The 18712-nt window shown below is 44.1% G+C and overlaps 1 protein-coding gene across 1 annotated transcript in view; it reads left to right on the top strand.

Moving 5' to 3' along the window:
* Nucleotides 1-18712, top strand: part of TEDC1 (tubulin epsilon and delta complex 1) — a 70977-nt gene that overhangs the window by 38226 nt on the left and 14039 nt on the right. The window contains exons 6-7 of the mRNA XM_059478310.1: nucleotides 7997-8083; nucleotides 11212-11424. Of these exons, the coding sequence (XP_059334293.1) occupies nucleotides 7997-8083; nucleotides 11212-11424 (300 nt within the window). The remainder of the gene's footprint in view (nucleotides 1-7996; nucleotides 8084-11211; nucleotides 11425-18712) is intronic.

The raw sequence follows: 18712 nt of genomic DNA, 5'->3' as shown, positions 1-18712 counted from the left end.
GGACCTTGAAAAATGATGCAGTGGTTTATCACAGACTCCATAAATTGTTGGACTATGTAGCAGCAATATGTTAGACTCCTCCAGCACTGGAAAGGAAGGTGTCTCTGAGGCACATGAAGCACAGGATATCCATACTGCACTGGTGTGAACACGTGGTTGTGACTGCCAGCAGCAGAACTGATGGAATGGTACTGAGCTTCACTGCTGCTTCTGTGCTTTTGCTTGTTTTATGCCATACTTAACATAATTTGAATGCTGTGACAGTGACAATGACAGTGATATACTAGAATGTAATTCCACCTGAGACAATGCAGCTGGAATTAATAAGCTGGAGAGACAAGGCTGAGGTATTTTGTCATCACTTTTTTTCATTCCATTTTTTTGTTCTTTTCCTGGTGGAAGTGCTGGCAAACCCGGGGGGGGGAGCAAGTGTCTAGCTCAGGGGATGCTCTGGGTCAGCACAGGGAGGACAGGCAGGCACTGTGGTCCCATGTGCTACAGCAAAGGTTGGAGCAGCATCATCCCTGATGCCTGTAAGCTGAAGATGGAACTGCCATGAGCAGCTGAAGCTGGTGTGGTGAGAGGAGTGTCCTGTATCCACATCCAAATCCCCTGGTCGTGCTGTGCTGCCTCGTGCCTTTCTGGCAGAGGAGTCTCAGAGTGAGAGTGTCTTACTTGCTGGTAGTTTTTGGTGATGGAGTCAGAAAGGATCTTGCTGGTGCAGCCTAGTGGATCTTATCTGGGGTATTGGACCCTGAAGGAGCAAATTCAGTATCAGGGGAAAAAAGTTTGGGTGAGGAGCTTCAAAACTCCTGACTCATTTCTCGAATTGTGCCTTGAAGCTCACAGTAGTCACTAGAAAGGGCAGAGCTGCTTGAGGAGTCTACCCTGTTGTTTTCATGCCAAAGGGAAATGAGTTATCAGCTTCTGACAGGAAAGAAGCTTCTCACTCTTCTTTTGTGCCAAAGTGCAGCTATTGATGAGGGCTGATCCTGAAGTGCCCCCAGAACTATGATGATCTTGTGATCCCTAACTGGGGCCATTTAACCCATGCAGAAAGTCAAGGAGGACAGGACCACTCCTCTCTCCAGCCTCACTGCTCGTTAAAGAAGCAGGCCACAGTTAAATTCATATATTGCAATGGCTCTGGCCACAGCTGAACTGCTGCTGGAAAGCTGAACTGAACTGTGCTGCTTTTCTGGGTGTGAGAATGCAGCTCAGATTGTGAGGAGACTGCTAGAGCTGGTTTTACAGCCTTGTAAAATTAAACTTTTTGTGCAATTGGCCCATAATGTTAACTCAGCTCTCCTGGCAGATATTTTTGGTTTTTTTTAAATAGCCAAGGAAAATAGAGTTATAAAATCAGCTGTTACTCATGTTTTGCGAGAGATTTGGATTTGTGGTTCTTTTTAAAGTTTGTTGCTTAATTTAAAGGAGTATGAAAGAGACTAGCAAGAGAAATTAATTGACATGAAGAACTCTAGCAGACTTTAAATTAGTAGTTTCTCTAGTCAGTAACACATTTTAAAATGTGTGAAAATACCTGCATGCACAAACAGTCGATGATGGCTTGTCAAAGAGCTAGGCTGCAAGAAACTGTACTCATATCAAGTGGCAATCTTAGACTAATCCACATCTTGAACACATTTTTAAATTAATTGTCTGTGGCCTGTTAAATTTTATATATATATATATATATATATATATATATTATAATTTAACTAAATTAATATATAATTTATATATATATATATACTGGGAAATGGGCAAGTATATGGGGGAGGGAAGGAAAAAAATGAGTATGGATAGATAATGCTTTGTTCTGTGTACAGAAACAGTCTGAATAAAAGCAGAAGAATAATGGTCTTTTTTTGACATCAGCTGCATGGGGGTTTTGGTTGGCAGTACAATAATAACAGCTGTCGGGCAGTACTGTGATACAATTTGATGTTTTTCTTTGAAATCCTCTAGCTGAGATTCCTCTAAAGTAAATTGTGATTTTTGGTACCTACTGGATGTGCTTTAACTGAGCTACAGGTACTTGGTACTGCCTGAAAATTTGGCTTTTCAGGGATGCCAGGTTAGGCACCCAAAGTCATTGGTACCTTTAGGGAAGAAAATAAGTACCTTTTTCATTCTTCCATTATTGATCTTGGCTGTTGAAGTGTAAAACTTCAGGCTTCTTTTTCCTGGTATTTTCCCCACGTTTTAATAGGTTTCCATGGGGAAAATGCCAAGTGGTCCCTTCATTGACCCATTCCTCTGCAAATGAATGTCATTGATACATCCCAGTTCACTGCCTATCAATGTGAAAACTGTAATACAATTTTTATCTGCCAAATGCCTCATTCTGTTTGTTTTAAATAACATTTTCTCTCAGTTGCATTTTAAACAGCTGTTTTCTGAATCCCTCCACAAATAGCAGTTGCATTTTATAATGATGGTCTTTGCCATTTAAGTTTTTAACTAGTGGTTTGATTTCCTGCTTTCTGAGATGGCTCAACTGGAGTTTGAGCTGTGGTGGTGTGATACTGGTGTTGGTGGGTTTAAATGTCCCATATTTTGGTTTAAGTGTTGGAGATTTTGCACATATCCAGGCATCTGGAATTATACTCAGGCACCCAAAACTGTTTTGTATTTTATGTATTGTGTCTTCTGCAAAAGATTGAAGTCCTGCTTCTGATCCACTTCTGTCCTCCAAGAGCCTTTCAGATCCGCTGCCTCGTGGTGCTTGGGCTGCACTGCTCCTCCTGCTCTGTCTTGGCTTTCAGTGGTATTCCACAGGCAGAGAAATTAGAGAAGGTCTTTACTGGCCTTGTGCCTAGAGGCTTCTTGTTGTTCCGTGGGTTTGTGCTCTTCAGCTGCTTGTATTTCACACTACTCTAGCGTGACTTTCTAGTTTTCAGGCCTATTTATTTTTGTTTTAGCCTTCAAGGGATATGTGGCAATGTCTTAAACCGGCTTTGCTTCTGGAAAATCACAGTGTGGAGCTGAAACTTGGAACACTGAGTGTGTCCACCTACAGTGGTGTTTGTTTGTCCCAGCCTGAGATGGCTGTGATACTGAGATTTGCTCAGTTTCTTTTGGTGAAACTTAGCCGTGCCAAAGTTCAATTTGGGTTGTGTGGGCCATTTAAAACCAAATTTAAACCTGAAAACCTGCTTGCTAAGAGACTCTAAATTGTCAAGGTTTGCAGGTTTTTTCAGTTAAGGTAGTTTTGTATTGGTAGAGGAGAAAATGTGTTGAATTCTTTCTGTTTCATCTGATGCTTGGTTGGGTCTCTAAAGCTTTAATCCCAGTTATGGTTTATTTCTGGTACCATAAATGGTATAACTTCCATGAATGTTTACCCCTTTTTGCATTTTTTTGGAATGGACTTCTCCACTTAGCTTCTCTCCTGTGCCTGTGAGATATTCAGAACTGGAATTCAGATTACCCAACTGCACATGGAATAAAGTCCTTCCCTATTAAACAGTTATTGAATAGTCTATGTAGCTTCCCCATACAAGCTTTCTTGCTAAGCCAAGCCTGTCTCAAGCCTTGAGTAATTCTCCAGAGATGATGGCATTTGGGTGAGGTTTGCAGGGCTCAGGAGTCCAGTGCAATTTTTCTGTCTACAGACATATATGAACAGTGATGAATTAGCAGTGTTTTGTCTCTGAGCCAAGAAACAGAATTTATTGCTGAAAGACCATTTTTTTGTCTGTCTAACAATAAAATGATTTTCTGAACATTTAGGCAGGGCAATTTTTGATTAAAAATAGTTTTGCCAGTGCTATGGATGTTGAATTATGAGCTGTGGGCATCAGAGATTAAATACTTGTTGCGGGGAGCTCTCTGGAACTGAGCCTGTGAAAAGGGTGCATTATGCTGCAAATTTATGAAATATTGATTTCCATAACAGTCTACAGGCACTAATGATTTTTCTAATATGGTGGTAAATAATATGAAAGAGATTAATATCTCTACAGAAGAAATAATTGCAAATATGTTTAAACAACATACGAATTACACTTGGGGATGCTGAGGAAGATTCAGCTTTGGCCTCTTGGGATGGGCAGGGTTGGAAAGGACCTCTGGAGGTACCTTGTCCAACCTCCCTGCTCAAGGAGGGAGCACATTACAGGGCTGTGTGCAGAGTATCCAAAACCACTTCATTGTTCTTGTCACCTTCTGCTCCTGAAGCTCCCCCTGTTTCCTGAGGTCTGTGATCTGTGCTGAGGGCTGCATGTTTGGCTTTGGAAGTCACAGCCACGTGCTGGAGGAAGCAAGGCATGCTCTTCACAGAGTTAGCATCCTTCTGCATCACACTGGGGTTTCCTGGCAGCCTGCTCTGAGCCAGCTCAGCCAGGCACACTTCACCCTCTGTAGCAAAGCTGTTGCTTGCACCAGGGGTGGTTTCTTTAGAAAGGCTCAAGGAAGTTGTTCCTGCAAAGCTTGTGCTCTCAGCATTCATTATGGAATTGCCTCTCCACAGAGATTAGCAATTTGAATTTGTCGTTACTTTTTCAGTCAGTGTAAATATTTTAGAGCAATAACTTCCTCCAGAAGAATGAGGGAAATGGATTTGGTTGTCTTAATTTTGTGTAGAGGGAAACACAATTTTCAGGCATTATCCTTAAGTATCACTTAGATACCCACGTGAGGCACTTTTTTTGACTCACTGCTTTGCTTTTCTTCATGAAACAAAATTGATGCTCTTCTACAGGCTTCAGTCTTTAAATTTCATTAGGAGGTGTGACATCAGGTCCTCAGTTCACTGAAAATGGGCTGGCAGCTTTAGTTACAGCTTGGGTGTTTGTTTTATGTTTTGAGAGGTTGGTGTAGCATCAGAGGTGGAACTGCTCCTGGCATGTGTGTGAACTCCTGTAGGTAGTAAATGACCAAGAAGTGGTGTTGTAAACCACCATGGGTAAATGAACAAGGAGTGGTGCTGTGTTTGGGGGGTAAATGACCAAGAAGTGGTGCTCTGTTTGGGGGGTAAATGAACAAGGAGTGGTGCTGTAATTGGGGGGGGTAAATGAACAAGGAGTGGTGCTGTGTTTGGGGGGTAAATGAACAAGGAGTGGTGCTGTAGTTGGGAGGGTAAATGACCAAGAAGTGGTGCTTTGTTTGGGGGGGTAAATGACCAAGGAGTGGTGCTGTGTTTGGGGCTAAATAACCAAGAAGTGGTGCTGTGTTTGTGGGGTAAATGACCAAGAAGTGGTGCTGTGTTTGGTGGGGGGTAAATGACCAAGAAGTGGTGCTGTGTTTGGGGGGTAAGTGAACAAGGAGTGGTGCTGTGTTTGGGGGGTAAATGAACAAGAAATTGTGCTGTGTTTGGAGGGTAAATGAACAAGAAGAGGTGCTGTAATTGTGGGGGTAAATGAACAAGGAGTGGTGCTGTAATTGGGGGTGTAAATGACCCAGCAGTGGTGCTGTGTTTGGGGGGTAAATGAACAAGAAGCGGTGCTGTGTTGGGGGAGTAAGTGAACAAGAAATGATGCTGTGTTTGGGGGTAAATGAACAAGAAGTGGTGCTGTAATTGGGGGTAAATGAACAAGGAGTGATGCTGTGTTTGGGGGGTTAATGACCAAGAAGTGGTGCCGTGTTTGGGCAGGATGCAGAGGCACAGTTTGGGCTTTGGTTTCTGAAATGCCAGCTCTGGGATGTGTGACCTAAGAAAACATGGACAGTTGTGGCCTCAAAGTCTCAAAAAGCAGAGTTTGTTAAAGAACACAAAATGCTCATGAGAAGCTCGTGCAAAGGACGAGCTTGGGGGAAGGAAGCTGCCTGACAGAAATGTTCATTCCTAAGTGTAGGCATGTCTGAGTGAAAGCCTGTCACCCCTGGGGCATGTGGACCCTGTCTTTGTGACCAAATTCTGGGCACATGGACATACAATCCGTTGTCCCTTCCCAACCTTGAACATTTATTTGTTTTTGTGATTTTTGCTAAGGTATCTCAAGGATATTCGTAGTACATTATTTTTTTATTGCGTTCTGCTTTATTCTCCATGCTGCAATAACATCAAAGCCTTGCAAGGCCTGTAAAAAAAGGATGGCAGAGGATATTGGCATTCAGGAGCAGTGCCTAAAGTCCCTCAGGGTGGAAACTCAAATGTTGGCTATTGCAGGCCTGCCTGAGGCTGCCACGGTGTATTGCAGCTCTGCTGGAAACTGTCCTCCAAGGACTGCTGGAGTCATCCCATTACTGATTTATGGCTCAAGCTTTCCAGCACACAGTGCTGGCCTGCTGTTTCTGAGGGTGTTAATACCTGAGTGAAAGGTGAGTTTGCTGTAAGTGGGTTAGTCAGATGGGTGAGTCGACTTTTGTATAACTAATGAAGCAGTTAAAAAAAAAGGCAACAACAGCACCCAAATGCAAAAGATCCCAAAGGGTTTGAGATTAGGAGAGTGCTGGGGAAGCTTTGATTGTTTTTAAGGTCAGTTAACTGCAGCAGATCCTGTAGAGGTTTGGTGAAGTTTCAGAACCATATCCTTTCAGTTGTGCTGTGAAAGCATGTGGCATATGGTGCTTCTAACATTCTGGTGAGAATAAAGATGATGACTGTGTTTTTATTAAGATCACTCTTTTTTTGAAGGCTCAGAATGAAAAACTCCCCATCCCAACCTTCAGCCCTCTTCAGCTGCAATAGAGTATTCATACTGCAATCACACACAGCTCGTGACCACATTACAGAGCTACTTTAAAGTCAAGTAACTTCGCTGTTGCCTGAATATTTAATCAACTTTTTGGCTGGGTTTTCTTGCAAGCCTCAGATTCCATAATGTAAGCCATTTGTGCTGTAGATGTACCTATGGGAAAAAAAAAAGGAGAAAAGAACAAAGGAGACAGAAAGCCGTTCTTCCACCTTTTATATCCCAGCTGAGCTTGAAACTGGCAGAATCATTAAGCGTAATGCCAAGTGTCTGGTGTGTGAGCAAATGTGTAATAATTGTATTTTGGATCCAGCAGTGTTTTAGGGCAAACTGCATACAATTTCCAGCAGTTACTCTTGCAAAGTGGTTTCCTTTCTTTGGTTCCATTATCTTCAAGTAATATCTGCATAATAAAATTGCAAACTCAACTCATGCTTTGTACTTACTTAAATTATGTTATGTACTAGGTAACTAAAGCAAACAAAGCTAGTAGAAGATAGTTGTCTGTATAAAATGTAATCTATAAAATGGATTTAGCTGGTACTGGTCTGGTCTTTATCATTCTCCTCAAGGCCCTACACTCTTTGTGGTCATCTTAAAAAGTTGCCCTTGGTGTCAGATTGGTGTTAAAATTGTTCATTTCAAAAGTATGGTCAGGACCAAAATTGTTAAAGCTGGTGAGCTCTGACTTATGGCAAATTTGTTCACCTTACTATTCTTTACAAGAGCTTTTTTTTTACTGATATGTAAATATTTAGTCTTGGAATGTCTCCTTCACTGTATATGTGTGTGCATACATGTGTATCATGCATATATTTGTGAAAAAATTATAATTGGTGTACCTATAATGCAGTATCTCTCCTTTGAGTGCTCTCAGACAAAGGGAGGGATTCCTCATGCAGCAGATGGTACAATTTATGAAATACATAACATTTTACAGGGAGTTCTTCTATGCTGTTTCAGAGTGAAGGGATGGACAGGGAAAAATACTTTAGGAGAAACTGCTTATTTTGGTGGGCAAGAAGTGTAGAAGGTTTGAAGCTGGTCATTCACTAAGCATGTCTATCAGAACTGTGTCTCTTTGTTCCCTCAAAACAATAGGAAACACATTTATGTGTGGAAAGGCTGATGAAGTTGGTACATTTGGGGTGAGGGTTAAATCAGTGCTACGGGGAGCAGTGTTTTACTTCACCTTTCCCCATCTGTTTTTAAAATGTTCTTGTAAAGCCACCCAGTGTTGTCCCATGTACCACCCACACTCTTTTTATACCTTTTTCAGGCTGAGCACACATTTCATGCAGTCCTCAAGAGGCCAAGGTTACCTGATTTCCTCTCTTTTGTCTCCTCTCCTGTAGCTGTTGCAGCTCCTGGAGTCTGAGACCACGCAGCTGGAAGCCTTTCTGGAATGGAAGCAACTGGAACCAGTTTACTGGCAGTGGATGGTAACAAATCAAACTGATTTTGAGGGGAACATCGTTTTTGACTTTCCCATAGCTGGCTAATCCCAAAGGCCCTGAAGTCCCACAAAATTAAATGTTGCAAACTATCTGTTCAACAGCACTTGAGAGAAAGGAAAAAAAAAACCTTGGTAAAGTAAGGAATGTTTTCATAGTTCTGTGATAGATGAGTAATGTACTGATTGACTCTCGTAATTAACAGACAGATATCATGTATAGATGTTCAGAAAAGTTTTATAGATTTATAGTTCTGTTTTACCCCTTGCATTGTTATCAGGGGACAGCTGGGTTTGGGACTTCTGGGAGGGTCAGCTTGTCACTGTGGCACCACCTGCCCTCCAGTCAGGACCTGAGGAGGTAAACTCCAGAGTTCTCTTTCATTCCTGTTTTCTTCAGTGGGACTCACCCAGCTAAGTTGAGGAATTGCAGGGCAGAATGGCAGAATTTCATATAGTTAACACAAATGAAAAGGTCTGATCTTCATGTTTTTTAACAGTTTTTAAACATAGCAGTTGCACATTTTTGTAAAATTAAATGGCTTTTCAGAAGAGGGCCTCTAAGCTTTATTGCAGTCTTGAGAACAACTAAATTTGCTGGCAGATGATATTGAAAACAACTTCATTTTTCCCCAGCCAAATAGTGTGTTGACATTGCTGATTTCCCCTTGAACTGTGTTGAATGATCATAAGAAAATCAATAACCCTTTCTCTGTGCATCTTAGGATTTCTCAAGTGAGTGCAAACGATGCCATCCATCTCACTTCTCTCTACCACTTTTGCCCATTCAGTGTTGCTGAAATAATTCTTTAGCACACCACATTAGCTCTATGAGCTTACAGAATTTTGAGAATCAGTTGAGCTGACTGCTAATTGCCCATGTGCCTTTTTCTACACTTAAAGCAGGGCAAAGGGCAGTGTGAAATTGCCTCACCTGTCTGGAAGAGTACTTCCAATTTCCATTAGTTCTCTAATGGTTTTTGCTTTACATGTTTACCATCTTAGGGTTTTTTGGAAAGCATCAACATTAGCACAGGCCTGGCTCCCAGGGGGAAAATATAACTGCAATTATTTCTGTGTATCCACCAAAACATTTGCCTTTGACGTGTTGAAGAGTTTTAGCCTGATTCTTGGAGTTAAGTTCTAAAGAAATACTTGAAAACTGACCAGCAGCATCTTTTTAAGCTACTCAGTGTGCTGGATGGTGAATTTGCCTTTTTCTTTTGTTTCTCTGCTGATGGTGGTTGTTCCTGTGTGCAGTGGGATGTATGGGGATGAGGTGTGCCTGGAAAAGACACTAGTTTTCTCTTTGTACCAAACTTGTGTTTTGCTTTGCTGGTCTGATGGATGGGGTGGTTCTTGCACAGAGCATGGCATGAACTGCAGTAATCACAGAATATCCTCAGCTGGAAGGGATCCACTGAGTCCAACTCCTGGCCCTGCACAAGACAGCCCAAAAATCCCACCACGTGCCTGAGAACATTGTCTGAATGTTAATGTTACTTTACAATTCTGTCATTTAATCAAGTACAAAATAAGGCATAAACAGAAGAACCCCAAACAGCCAAAGGCCTTTGCTTTATCTCTTTGCAGGTTGTTATCCTGTCCATGTCCCTGCCACGTCTGTGTTCTCAGGAGCTGGGCCATGGTGCTGCTTTGTGCCAACTCCCAGCACCAGTGCTTGCCTAGAAAGGAGCTTCTGCAGGGTGTCCTGTGCCATTCTTAGCTGTCTTATGAAGCTTTTTCTTGCATGAGTCTAAGAATCTCTTGCTCTGAATTAAGCCAGTTTTTAACCTACCTTCTGAGAGAAAGAGGAGAAAAAAATAAAATTTCCCGTCCTCTTTATAGCAATCTTTTATATAAGTGAAGGTTGTTAGCATGTCACTGCCTTCCCAGTCCCTGTTTCTAGGCTAAGCTGAAATTTTGATGTCTTTATGTGTCCTTGTAGACCATACATTCCAGCTTTTGATCTTTGTTGCTGCTCTCATCTGGGACTTCCCCTCCTGTTTGTCTGTGTTTAACTTCAAGTGCCTCACCTGCATGTCAGCATTACAGTCAGCACTCTTCTCTCCCTGGGACTTGTGGTTATGGTTTGTGACACGGTGCTTGACTTGAGCAGTGTGACATTGGTGGCTTTGGCTCTCTGACATCTCCTCCAGCAGTGCTGCTGCTGTGCTCTAATGATGCACTTGGCTTTTCCTTGCTCGTGTACAGACCACGCTGCTCAACTGCTGAATTTCCTGCCAGTGTTTCTAAATTACCCCTTCAGTTGCTAAAGATAATTTTGGATGCAAATTATGTCCTTAAAAGAGATTGTGACCTCTCCTATTGAATGTCTTCTTGATAACAGTATGGAAATAAATATTTGATATTCTGTGAGTGAGGCCTATGTCCTTTAGTTATGCTGTGCTATTCAGGCTTGAAAAATGTGTGTTTCTGCACAGTCTGTGCACCAGAGTGTATAGATGGGCTCTGAATGTTTTGTTTAAATGCTTTTGGGTTTTTCTGTGGGTTTTTTTTTCCACCTTGAGTATTTGAAATAGCAGTTGCTACCTTGGAAGGCAATTGCACAGTTAATTATCAAACCAGCTCGATGGCCATGGTCAAGCAGAGCTGTCAGCTCCTGACCAGTCTGGAGCAGGGATCCCTGGGTGTTTCTCAGCTTGTGGAGTTTTCCATGGGCACAAGTGACCCTGTGGGTGTTAGAATGGGGGCTGTCCTGAACAGTGTGAACATGTACCTCCCTGCTCATCACTTTGTTACCAAAAGCCCTAGGAGTGCATCCAAGCTCAGAATTTGAGAGGAAGGGCATGTCTAGAGCTGCTGCAGTGCTGATCACCTCCATCTCAGGAGTGTTACTTTATGCTTTAGTGCAGTGCAGAGTAGCTGACTGTGCAGTGCTTTCTAAAATAAGCTAGGTTAGCAACATAAGTTTTCTGTTAACTTGGAAATATGTTGTAGTGAACTGAGGGGGTTCTCTCTTAAAATAACTCTGAAATTGTGGAGCAACTGTAGATTGAGATGGCAGCAGTGAATTCCTAGCTAAGAATTACCACAAGGATGGGGGGAACCATTTTAGCTCCTGCTGAAAAGTAACTTTTATTGTTTTTTGTTTAGGAAACTGTGTTGGATGACATGGCTGAGGAGGGAAATATGTGTGAGTCCCAGGATGCTGATGTGGAGAAAAGAAGGCTGCCAGAGGTGACCTCCTGCTGCCCTTGGGCTGCCAGGCTGGCTGGGCAAATGGACAGGTTATCCAGGGACCTGCTGGCTCTGCAGGAGCAGCTGCATCAGCTCGTGGCTCAGAGAAAGGCTGCCTGGTGGGAGAAGGTAAGGGCTGGGGTGCTGCTCATCATCCCTGCAGATGGTTTAATCCTGCACTTTTCAGCTCTCTGTCCATGGCCTGTCCAAGGACAGGGCCCTGTGGCTGCTCTGTGCCACCCTTGCTGCAGTCACAGTGCTAGGGCTGCAGATCCCTGGGGCTTTGTGCCCACAGCCTGCCCAGTGCTCCTACAAACACAAAGAGAGGACAAAAAAAACCCAGTGTTCTCCTGGAAGGGCAGGCTTCAAAGCACAGGCACTGCAGAGGAGAAAAGAGAAAGAAAAGAGGAGGAGTCATGGCAGCCCCCAGAGGGGATGGATGCAGCAGGCTGAAAGCAGTGCTGATGGTCACAGTGAGAAAATGAAGTATTTACAGGGAAAGAGGCCAGGGCTTGTCATCTTTCATTGAATTAGGAGTCTTTGAAATGTCTGATGGGGAAGGAAGAAGAGGAATTTGAAACCTGTGAAGTGAGGGAAGAGACTGAGCCCAAGATTTGATGGCAGAACAGCCTGGCTGTGGGAGGCTGGCTGTGGAGGAAAGCAGGTGATATGAAGGAAGGGTGCCTGGTATTTGATGTACAAGGATGGGGAGACACTGGGAAGCACCCAGAGCAGTGGTGGGGCATAAATAAAGGAGGTTTAGGTAATGTAGGCGTGGAAGGTGAATCTGAGTACCAACATCCTGGCACAAGGAGAACAATGAAGATGCAGGCATAAAAAACTAGTGATTCTTTCCAGGCAGTAAGGGGAGAGAAGGCTGCCAGAGAATCCACAATACCTGTGGGTGGAGAAAAAGTAAAAGAAACTGTTGGGATGACAGAGCAGTAATAAAATTGCTGTATCACCACTTTGTGTCTGTCTTAACTCAGGAGAGGGTTTTTTTAGCCCAGAGTATTTGATTTTTTTTTCTTTTCAGGACAGAGGGGAGTGTGTGGTTTTAGATTGGGGTGTTGGTAGACAGGATTGCAGATCAGCTGACACAATGGAAAATGGCAGGTTGTCAGATCAAAAAGTATCTGCCCAAGAGTTCAAAAGGTGGCTGGAGTGGGAAAAGTGTGTGCAGAGCTAATTGCTCTCTTCCACCTTAAGCATAAGGAGCTAATTAGGATCAGTGGGACAGGGAGGGCACCAGGAGCTGCTGCTTCACACAGAGTACAAAACTTCTTCCCACAGGGCACTGTGGGTATAAGCATTGTACATGGGTTTGAAATCTGCTGTACACGTTCTTGGGAGTTGAATCCATCAAAGACTATAAAATATGCAGATACAAATTGCAACCTTATGAGTTAGTGGGAGAACAAATCATTGCAGGCTGGGGGAATATCCTGAGGAAGCATATCCATGTATTTACATTTGTCTCAGAGCCTTCTCTGGGCACTTGCTGTCACTCACTGTCAGTGATGGGATACTGGACTAGGCAGATCTCTAGAATCATCAGATTTGCTTGTTCCTGGGCAAAATGGACATGACTGTTGTGGGACCACTCAGACCTTGAATTCTAAAAATAAAATTTCCAGTGCATGATTTCTAAAGCAAGATATGCTCTGACTTCTCTTATATGTTACAATATATATAGGTGTTACATAATATCACACTGATTTTTGTTTTTTTTAATAATTAAATTCAGGGTTTAAGTCCAGAAAGATTTAACTGATGATTTCTTCTTTGAAGTAGATGCACTGATTGGATTTGAATAATGGTTGGTCTCGTTCCGGTGTTTCTGAGATTCTCTGGATGTCATATGAGTTTGTGACTGTGATAAATGGAGTGCATCTTAAGTGTGTTGTTAAAAGGCTGGTTTACCACAAATGCCTTCTCTTCTGCATATGCCCTGAAACAGAATTGTTTTGTAATGCTACATGACAGCATTTTTTGGAATGCTTGGGGTCAGATGACTCTCCATCAATCCACTTTATATCAAGCCTTGCTTTGCATAGTGCTGCTGCTTTTGTGATGCTTTCTTTCTGTGGTCTGTCCTTTTTTCCCACAGCCAGGATGCCTGCTGAATGCAGGCTCCTCTATCAAGTGCACGTTTCTGACCCTTTCTTTTCCCTGGAGAAATGAGCTTATCAAATCTTTCCTTCTATATTATTTTTTAATCAAACAAAGAGAAGGCACAGCAGTAGCTGAAGCCATTATCACTCACTTTGTATCTTGCAGTACTGAGACATCTGGAAATTATCTTGGCTCCTACAGGCATGCCCAGCTGAGGGCCAGCACAGTTTATTACAGCTCTTATGTCCACTACCTTGTACTTGACAAAGAACCTGATAATCCACAGAGTGTTTGTGTTTGTTGTTGCCAGTAGGGCTGATGTCTGTGCCAGGGCACTGGGTAGGAACTGTTCTGAGCAGCAGAATTGAGTGCTGAAATGTCATGGGCAGGGGGAGAGACAGCACAATTCCTGCAGGGGGAATGATGGCTGGGATCTGCTGAGTTCCTGCAGAGGGGAATGATGGCTGGGATCTGCTGAGTTCCTGCAGAGGGGAATGATGGCTGGGATCTGCTGAGTTCCTGCAGAGGGGAATGATGGCTGGGATTTGCTGAGTTCCTGAGGGAGGAATGATGGCTGGGATCTGCTGAGTTCCTGAGGGAGGAATGGTGGCTGGGATCTGCTGAGTTCCTGAGGGAGGAATGGTGGCTGGGATCTGCTGAGTTCCTGAGGGGAAAATGATGGCTGGGATCTGCTGAGTTCCTGAGGGAGGAATGCTGGCTGGGATCTGCTGAGTTCCTGAGGGAGGAATGCTGGCTGGGATCTGCTGAGTTCCTGAGGGAGGAATGCTGGCTGGGATCTGCTGAGTTCCTGCAGAGGGGAATGATGGCTGAGATCTGCTGAGTTCCTGCAGAGGGGAATGGTGGCTGGGATCTGCTGAGTTCCTGAGGGAGGAATGCTGGCTGGGATCTGCTGAGTTCCTGAGGGAGGAATGCTGGCTGGGATCTGCTGAGTTCCTGCAGAGGGGAATGCTGGCTGGGATCTGCTGAGTTCCTGCAGAGGGGAATGATGGCTGGGATCTGCTGAGTTCCTGAGGGAGGAATGCTGGCTGGGATCTGCTGAGTTCCTGAGGGGGGAATGATGGCTGGGATCTGCTGAGTTCCTGCAGAGGGGAATGGTGGCTGGGATCTGCTGAGTTCCTGAGGGAGGAATGATGGCTGGGATCTGCTGAGTTCCTGAGGGAGGAATGGTGGCTGGGATCTGCTGGAACTCTCTGCAGGGACCGGTGAGCATGTGGGCAGGAGTGGCTGCATTGGTGCCATTTGCAAATGGCATTTGATGCAGGCCCTGTGTCCTGGGTTGACTATATGATGCTTTTATCCCAAATCATCTGTTCTCTTTATGCTGAATAATAAGTTTTGCACCTTTAAGACTTGTTTCAAAGAGTGAAGAGGTTGAGGACTTTTTCCAAAGAGTGAAGAAGCAGCAGTTTGTTTTCAGACACTGCTCTCACTCCTCCACATTCCTGCTCCTGTACTGTGGTGTCTGTGGATGGACAGACAGCGGGACAGAGCTCTTCTTTGCTTTAGTTAGTTTAGCTAGCTGAGGCAAAGAAGTTCCCTGTGGACTGTGGGGCTGAATCCCTAGAAGCAGCAGCAAAGGATTGTTGAGGGTCCCTGTGCCGAGTAGGGAAGTGGTAAAACATCAGAAAAAGTGCATGGAGATAAATCCAGGCTAACACATCTGAAGGAAGCATTGTAATTTTACACGTGTTTCTTTGGATTGTCGTGGCACGTGAGTGAGCTCTGTGGAAGGGTCAGTGGTCAGAAACACTAAACTGGATCCTAAAACTGTTAGGAAAGCAGAAAAAAAGCAAAACTTGAAACATTCCCCTCTCTTTCTGGAATGTGATGTGGTGGTGGTCCCATTCATAAATTAAAATAAAAGGTGTTTGAGCTGGAAAGGAGCAGGGAGGGGATGCAGAGATGACCTGAGTTGTGAAAGGTTTCTCTGAGGAAACTTACTGGGCTCCTTGCATAAGAAGAGGAGAGAATGCTGAGTGCATCACAATGGAGCAGGAGGAAGCATTTTTTATGTTCTTCTGATGCTCCTTGGTTTTCATGTGGGTGAACCTAGAGGAAATTACTCCACCTGCTCCAAGACTATGGTTTGGCCTTGAAAACCTGTTGAAGTGTCCTTCATTTAGGAAAGCCTGAAGTTGATTAATCTATTTATTTTGGACTGTGCAGAGGTGCTTCAGATGGGTTAAAGTCATTGCTGTGCCATTATGCCTGGTTTGCACCACTGAATGTGATTTATGATTCAGGATGTGGTTTCAGGGGGAATGAATCTATTTGTTGGAAGTTTGATCACTTGCACACTGTGATTCTGGTAGTTAAAACTATCAATCTTAAGTCTCTTAAAATTAAGAAAATTACATTACTTCTTTTTTTTTATAATAAAATTCTTCATTTTCTTGTTTTCTTTTGTTTGTTTCTGCCTACCCCCAGCTGTTTCTTTGGTTATGTGCTTGGAATGACTCTGAAATGATTTAACCTTTCAGGGACGTTCACTAGAAGACATTTGAATGCTGCCATGGGATTTGGGTGATTTGTGAAACCCTGATTAATAGGACATTTTAACTGATACCCATCTCTAGGCAGCAGTGTTGAGTGCCTTGGAGGAGAAAAGGCATATGACAGAGGTGTGATCTGAATATGGGGCTTTCTTTCTGTTAGCTTTGCCCTTTTCTGTGCAGTACTGGGCAAATAATCATTTCTTTGGTGACATTTTGGGGATCTGGAAATGAACAAAAAGGGGAGGGAAATGGTTAAGCTTTAAGAACATTTCTTCTCTCATAAACAAATTTAACTCTAAGAGATGAAATCTCCTAATCCCAGAAGAGAACTTGTTTGTTTGCTTTGTCCTTTCTGAATATTCTGTTACCTGCTCCTCTATTAGAGGGGAGGATTGGATTTCAGTCTGTGTTAATACATTTGGCATCCACAAGCTGAAATGCAGAGTGGTTGACTCCAAGTGGTAATTATTTCAGTTTTTGTCACATAAATGCTGGTACCATTCCCAGCTTTTGCTGAGACTTGGGATATTGTATGCTGGGAGCCTCTGTGTTCTCCTGCATTTAGAAGCAAGGCTCCTTTGGGATGGTGGGATGGAGCTTGCTCATGCATACATCTCTGAGGCACAGAGCAGGAAGGCTTGGAGCCATTAATCTGAGCTAGAACGGGCTCTTTCCACTGCAGAATTCCACCCACAAGTTCTGGTGGCTGTGCTTGCTTGGCTGGTGGTGTGTCTGAGCAGCCAGGTGAGACTGCAGCCCTGACCTGGACCAGACCTCCATAGTCACAGTGGGAGGCCACTGGAACCTATATTTTGTCTCTCTATTTTTCTCCTGATCCATCTCCATGGATTCAGCCTTCCCAAACCCTAGCAGCTGTGTCCTGGGTAGGGATGGGAGGATGCAGGGCTGCCCTTTGAATTCTCCGTGGGCTGGGGAGGGGCTGGACAGGACAGGGATGTTTTGTTTTCTCCTCCTGAGGACAGGGTGGGATGCAGGGGTGGCAGGAGTGGCCAGGGGCGCCCAGTCAGGTGAAACACAGAGGCACTTTCAGTCCATCCCAGGAGTTCTGTGGTTCACATAAATGTTTTGCCATTGCCAGCTCATTGCAGCACAGAGACCTTGTAGAGTCTGCAAAGGAGAGACCTTTCTTCTAAGGTTCTTACATTTATAAAAGACTAAATGGTTTTTGATTCATTTTGATTTAAGGCTTCAATATTTAGAGTAGGGAAGCAGCTCCAGGAGCTGATGCTGGAACCTGATCTTACTTCTCTTTGTGGTTGGGGTTTTTTTTTGTTTCTCTTACCAAGACTTAGTTGAATTTTATCAACTCAGAAAAATGCAGTTCCAAAGTTTTTCTTTATGCCTCATAATGATTGTAGAGGGGTTGAGGAGCTGTGGGTCCCTAGTAGCCACTGCTAGGAGAAGATAAATCTTGTTGCTGTCTGCAGCATGGGAATGGTGAGGGGCACCTGGGCTGGCTCCCTGGGCTGAGTTCCTTCCTGCACTGCTGCAGGGCTGGGTTGTGTTTCCCCTGCCTTAAACCAGGGATTTGTGGCAAAGCTGCAGCTGAGCTCTCACTGAAGAACTCTCTGAGGCTTGTCAAAATCACCTTTTTTTGGTGTGGGGGGTTTTTTCTGTTATTTTTCTGTGAGCAGGCTGTTCCCATTTCATCTTTGCTGTTGCTGCTGTCGATTCTGGTTCTCTGGGCTTTTTGCTAACATGAAGATGTTAGTGTAGTGAGCAGTTAATTACCCATGCTGTCTGGGGTGCAGGAAGTGGAGGAGTGCTGGGGAATGGCTCAGTGCTGGTGGATTTCCTCAGTCAGCACATTCCCTTTCCTGCTCCCAGAGCGTTTCTGTGCTCCACTTTGTATTTGCGAAGCTCCATCTGGAGCCCTGAGCAGCTGTCAGTGGAGCTCCTCATGCGAGAAGGAATTGAAGAAGTAGCAAGACCACAAGAGCAGCTTTGGGAAGGGCATGGTTGGCTGGGCCCAGATGCCTGGGCAGGGGGGAACCCACAGAGATCAACCCAAACATCCATCAAAGGCAGCAGTGGGGGCACAGACAGGGGGACGGCAGCGAGGGACACGTCTGCTGGCTCTTATGTGCAGCTCTTAGTTAAATGTAGGATTAAATCTGCTGCTGGTGGAATTGCTGTGGCTCTAGCAGATTTGGCCATTAGAAAACATGAAGCTGCTGTAAACAGTAGGGAGTAAATACTGATCTTTACATTTGCTCTTTGCTCTTGGATTTCCTTGCATTGGCTTGTTCCTCACTCATCAATATTCCTGGCAGGAGATCTGAGGCTGCTTGTCTGTGCTAGGTGCCTGCAGAGATCCAGGTGGAAGGCAGAGTGCTCTCTCTCCTGATGGAAGGAGAAAGGGAATCACACCTGTGCACCTGGATCTCCTTTGACAGCAGGGTCTAAGATCTGCTTTAGACCTGAAGTCCCAATTGGCCTGGTTTAGGGCTGGGGGTGCATGTGAAAAGTTACTGTACAGAAGCAGAGCTGGAAGATTGTTTGAAGGACTCTTGCTTGCCAGGCTTGAATAGTCAACGTTGAGCTTGCAGCATAACAAGGGTTGGAAAGAGAAGTGTTTTTTCTTCATTTGCAGATGCAACTTTTTGTGCAGATTGCTGACAGAGTGACGAGCTCTGAGTGCGAGCCACAGAGGCACTCTGTGTACCAGTGGCTAAATCAGCAAACTGATTTCAAACACACACAAAAACCATAACTGGAAATAAATTACCTAGCCTGACATTTTTCATGGGGCTTATGTAGGCTAA

Source organism: Ammospiza nelsoni, chromosome 9, assembly GCF_027579445.1.
Source record: "Ammospiza nelsoni isolate bAmmNel1 chromosome 9, bAmmNel1.pri, whole genome shotgun sequence".
NCBI lineage: Eukaryota > Metazoa > Chordata > Aves > Passeriformes > Passerellidae > Ammospiza > Ammospiza nelsoni.
Note: the sequence above shows the minus strand (reverse complement) of the source record. Positions and strands in the feature narration are given on the sequence as shown.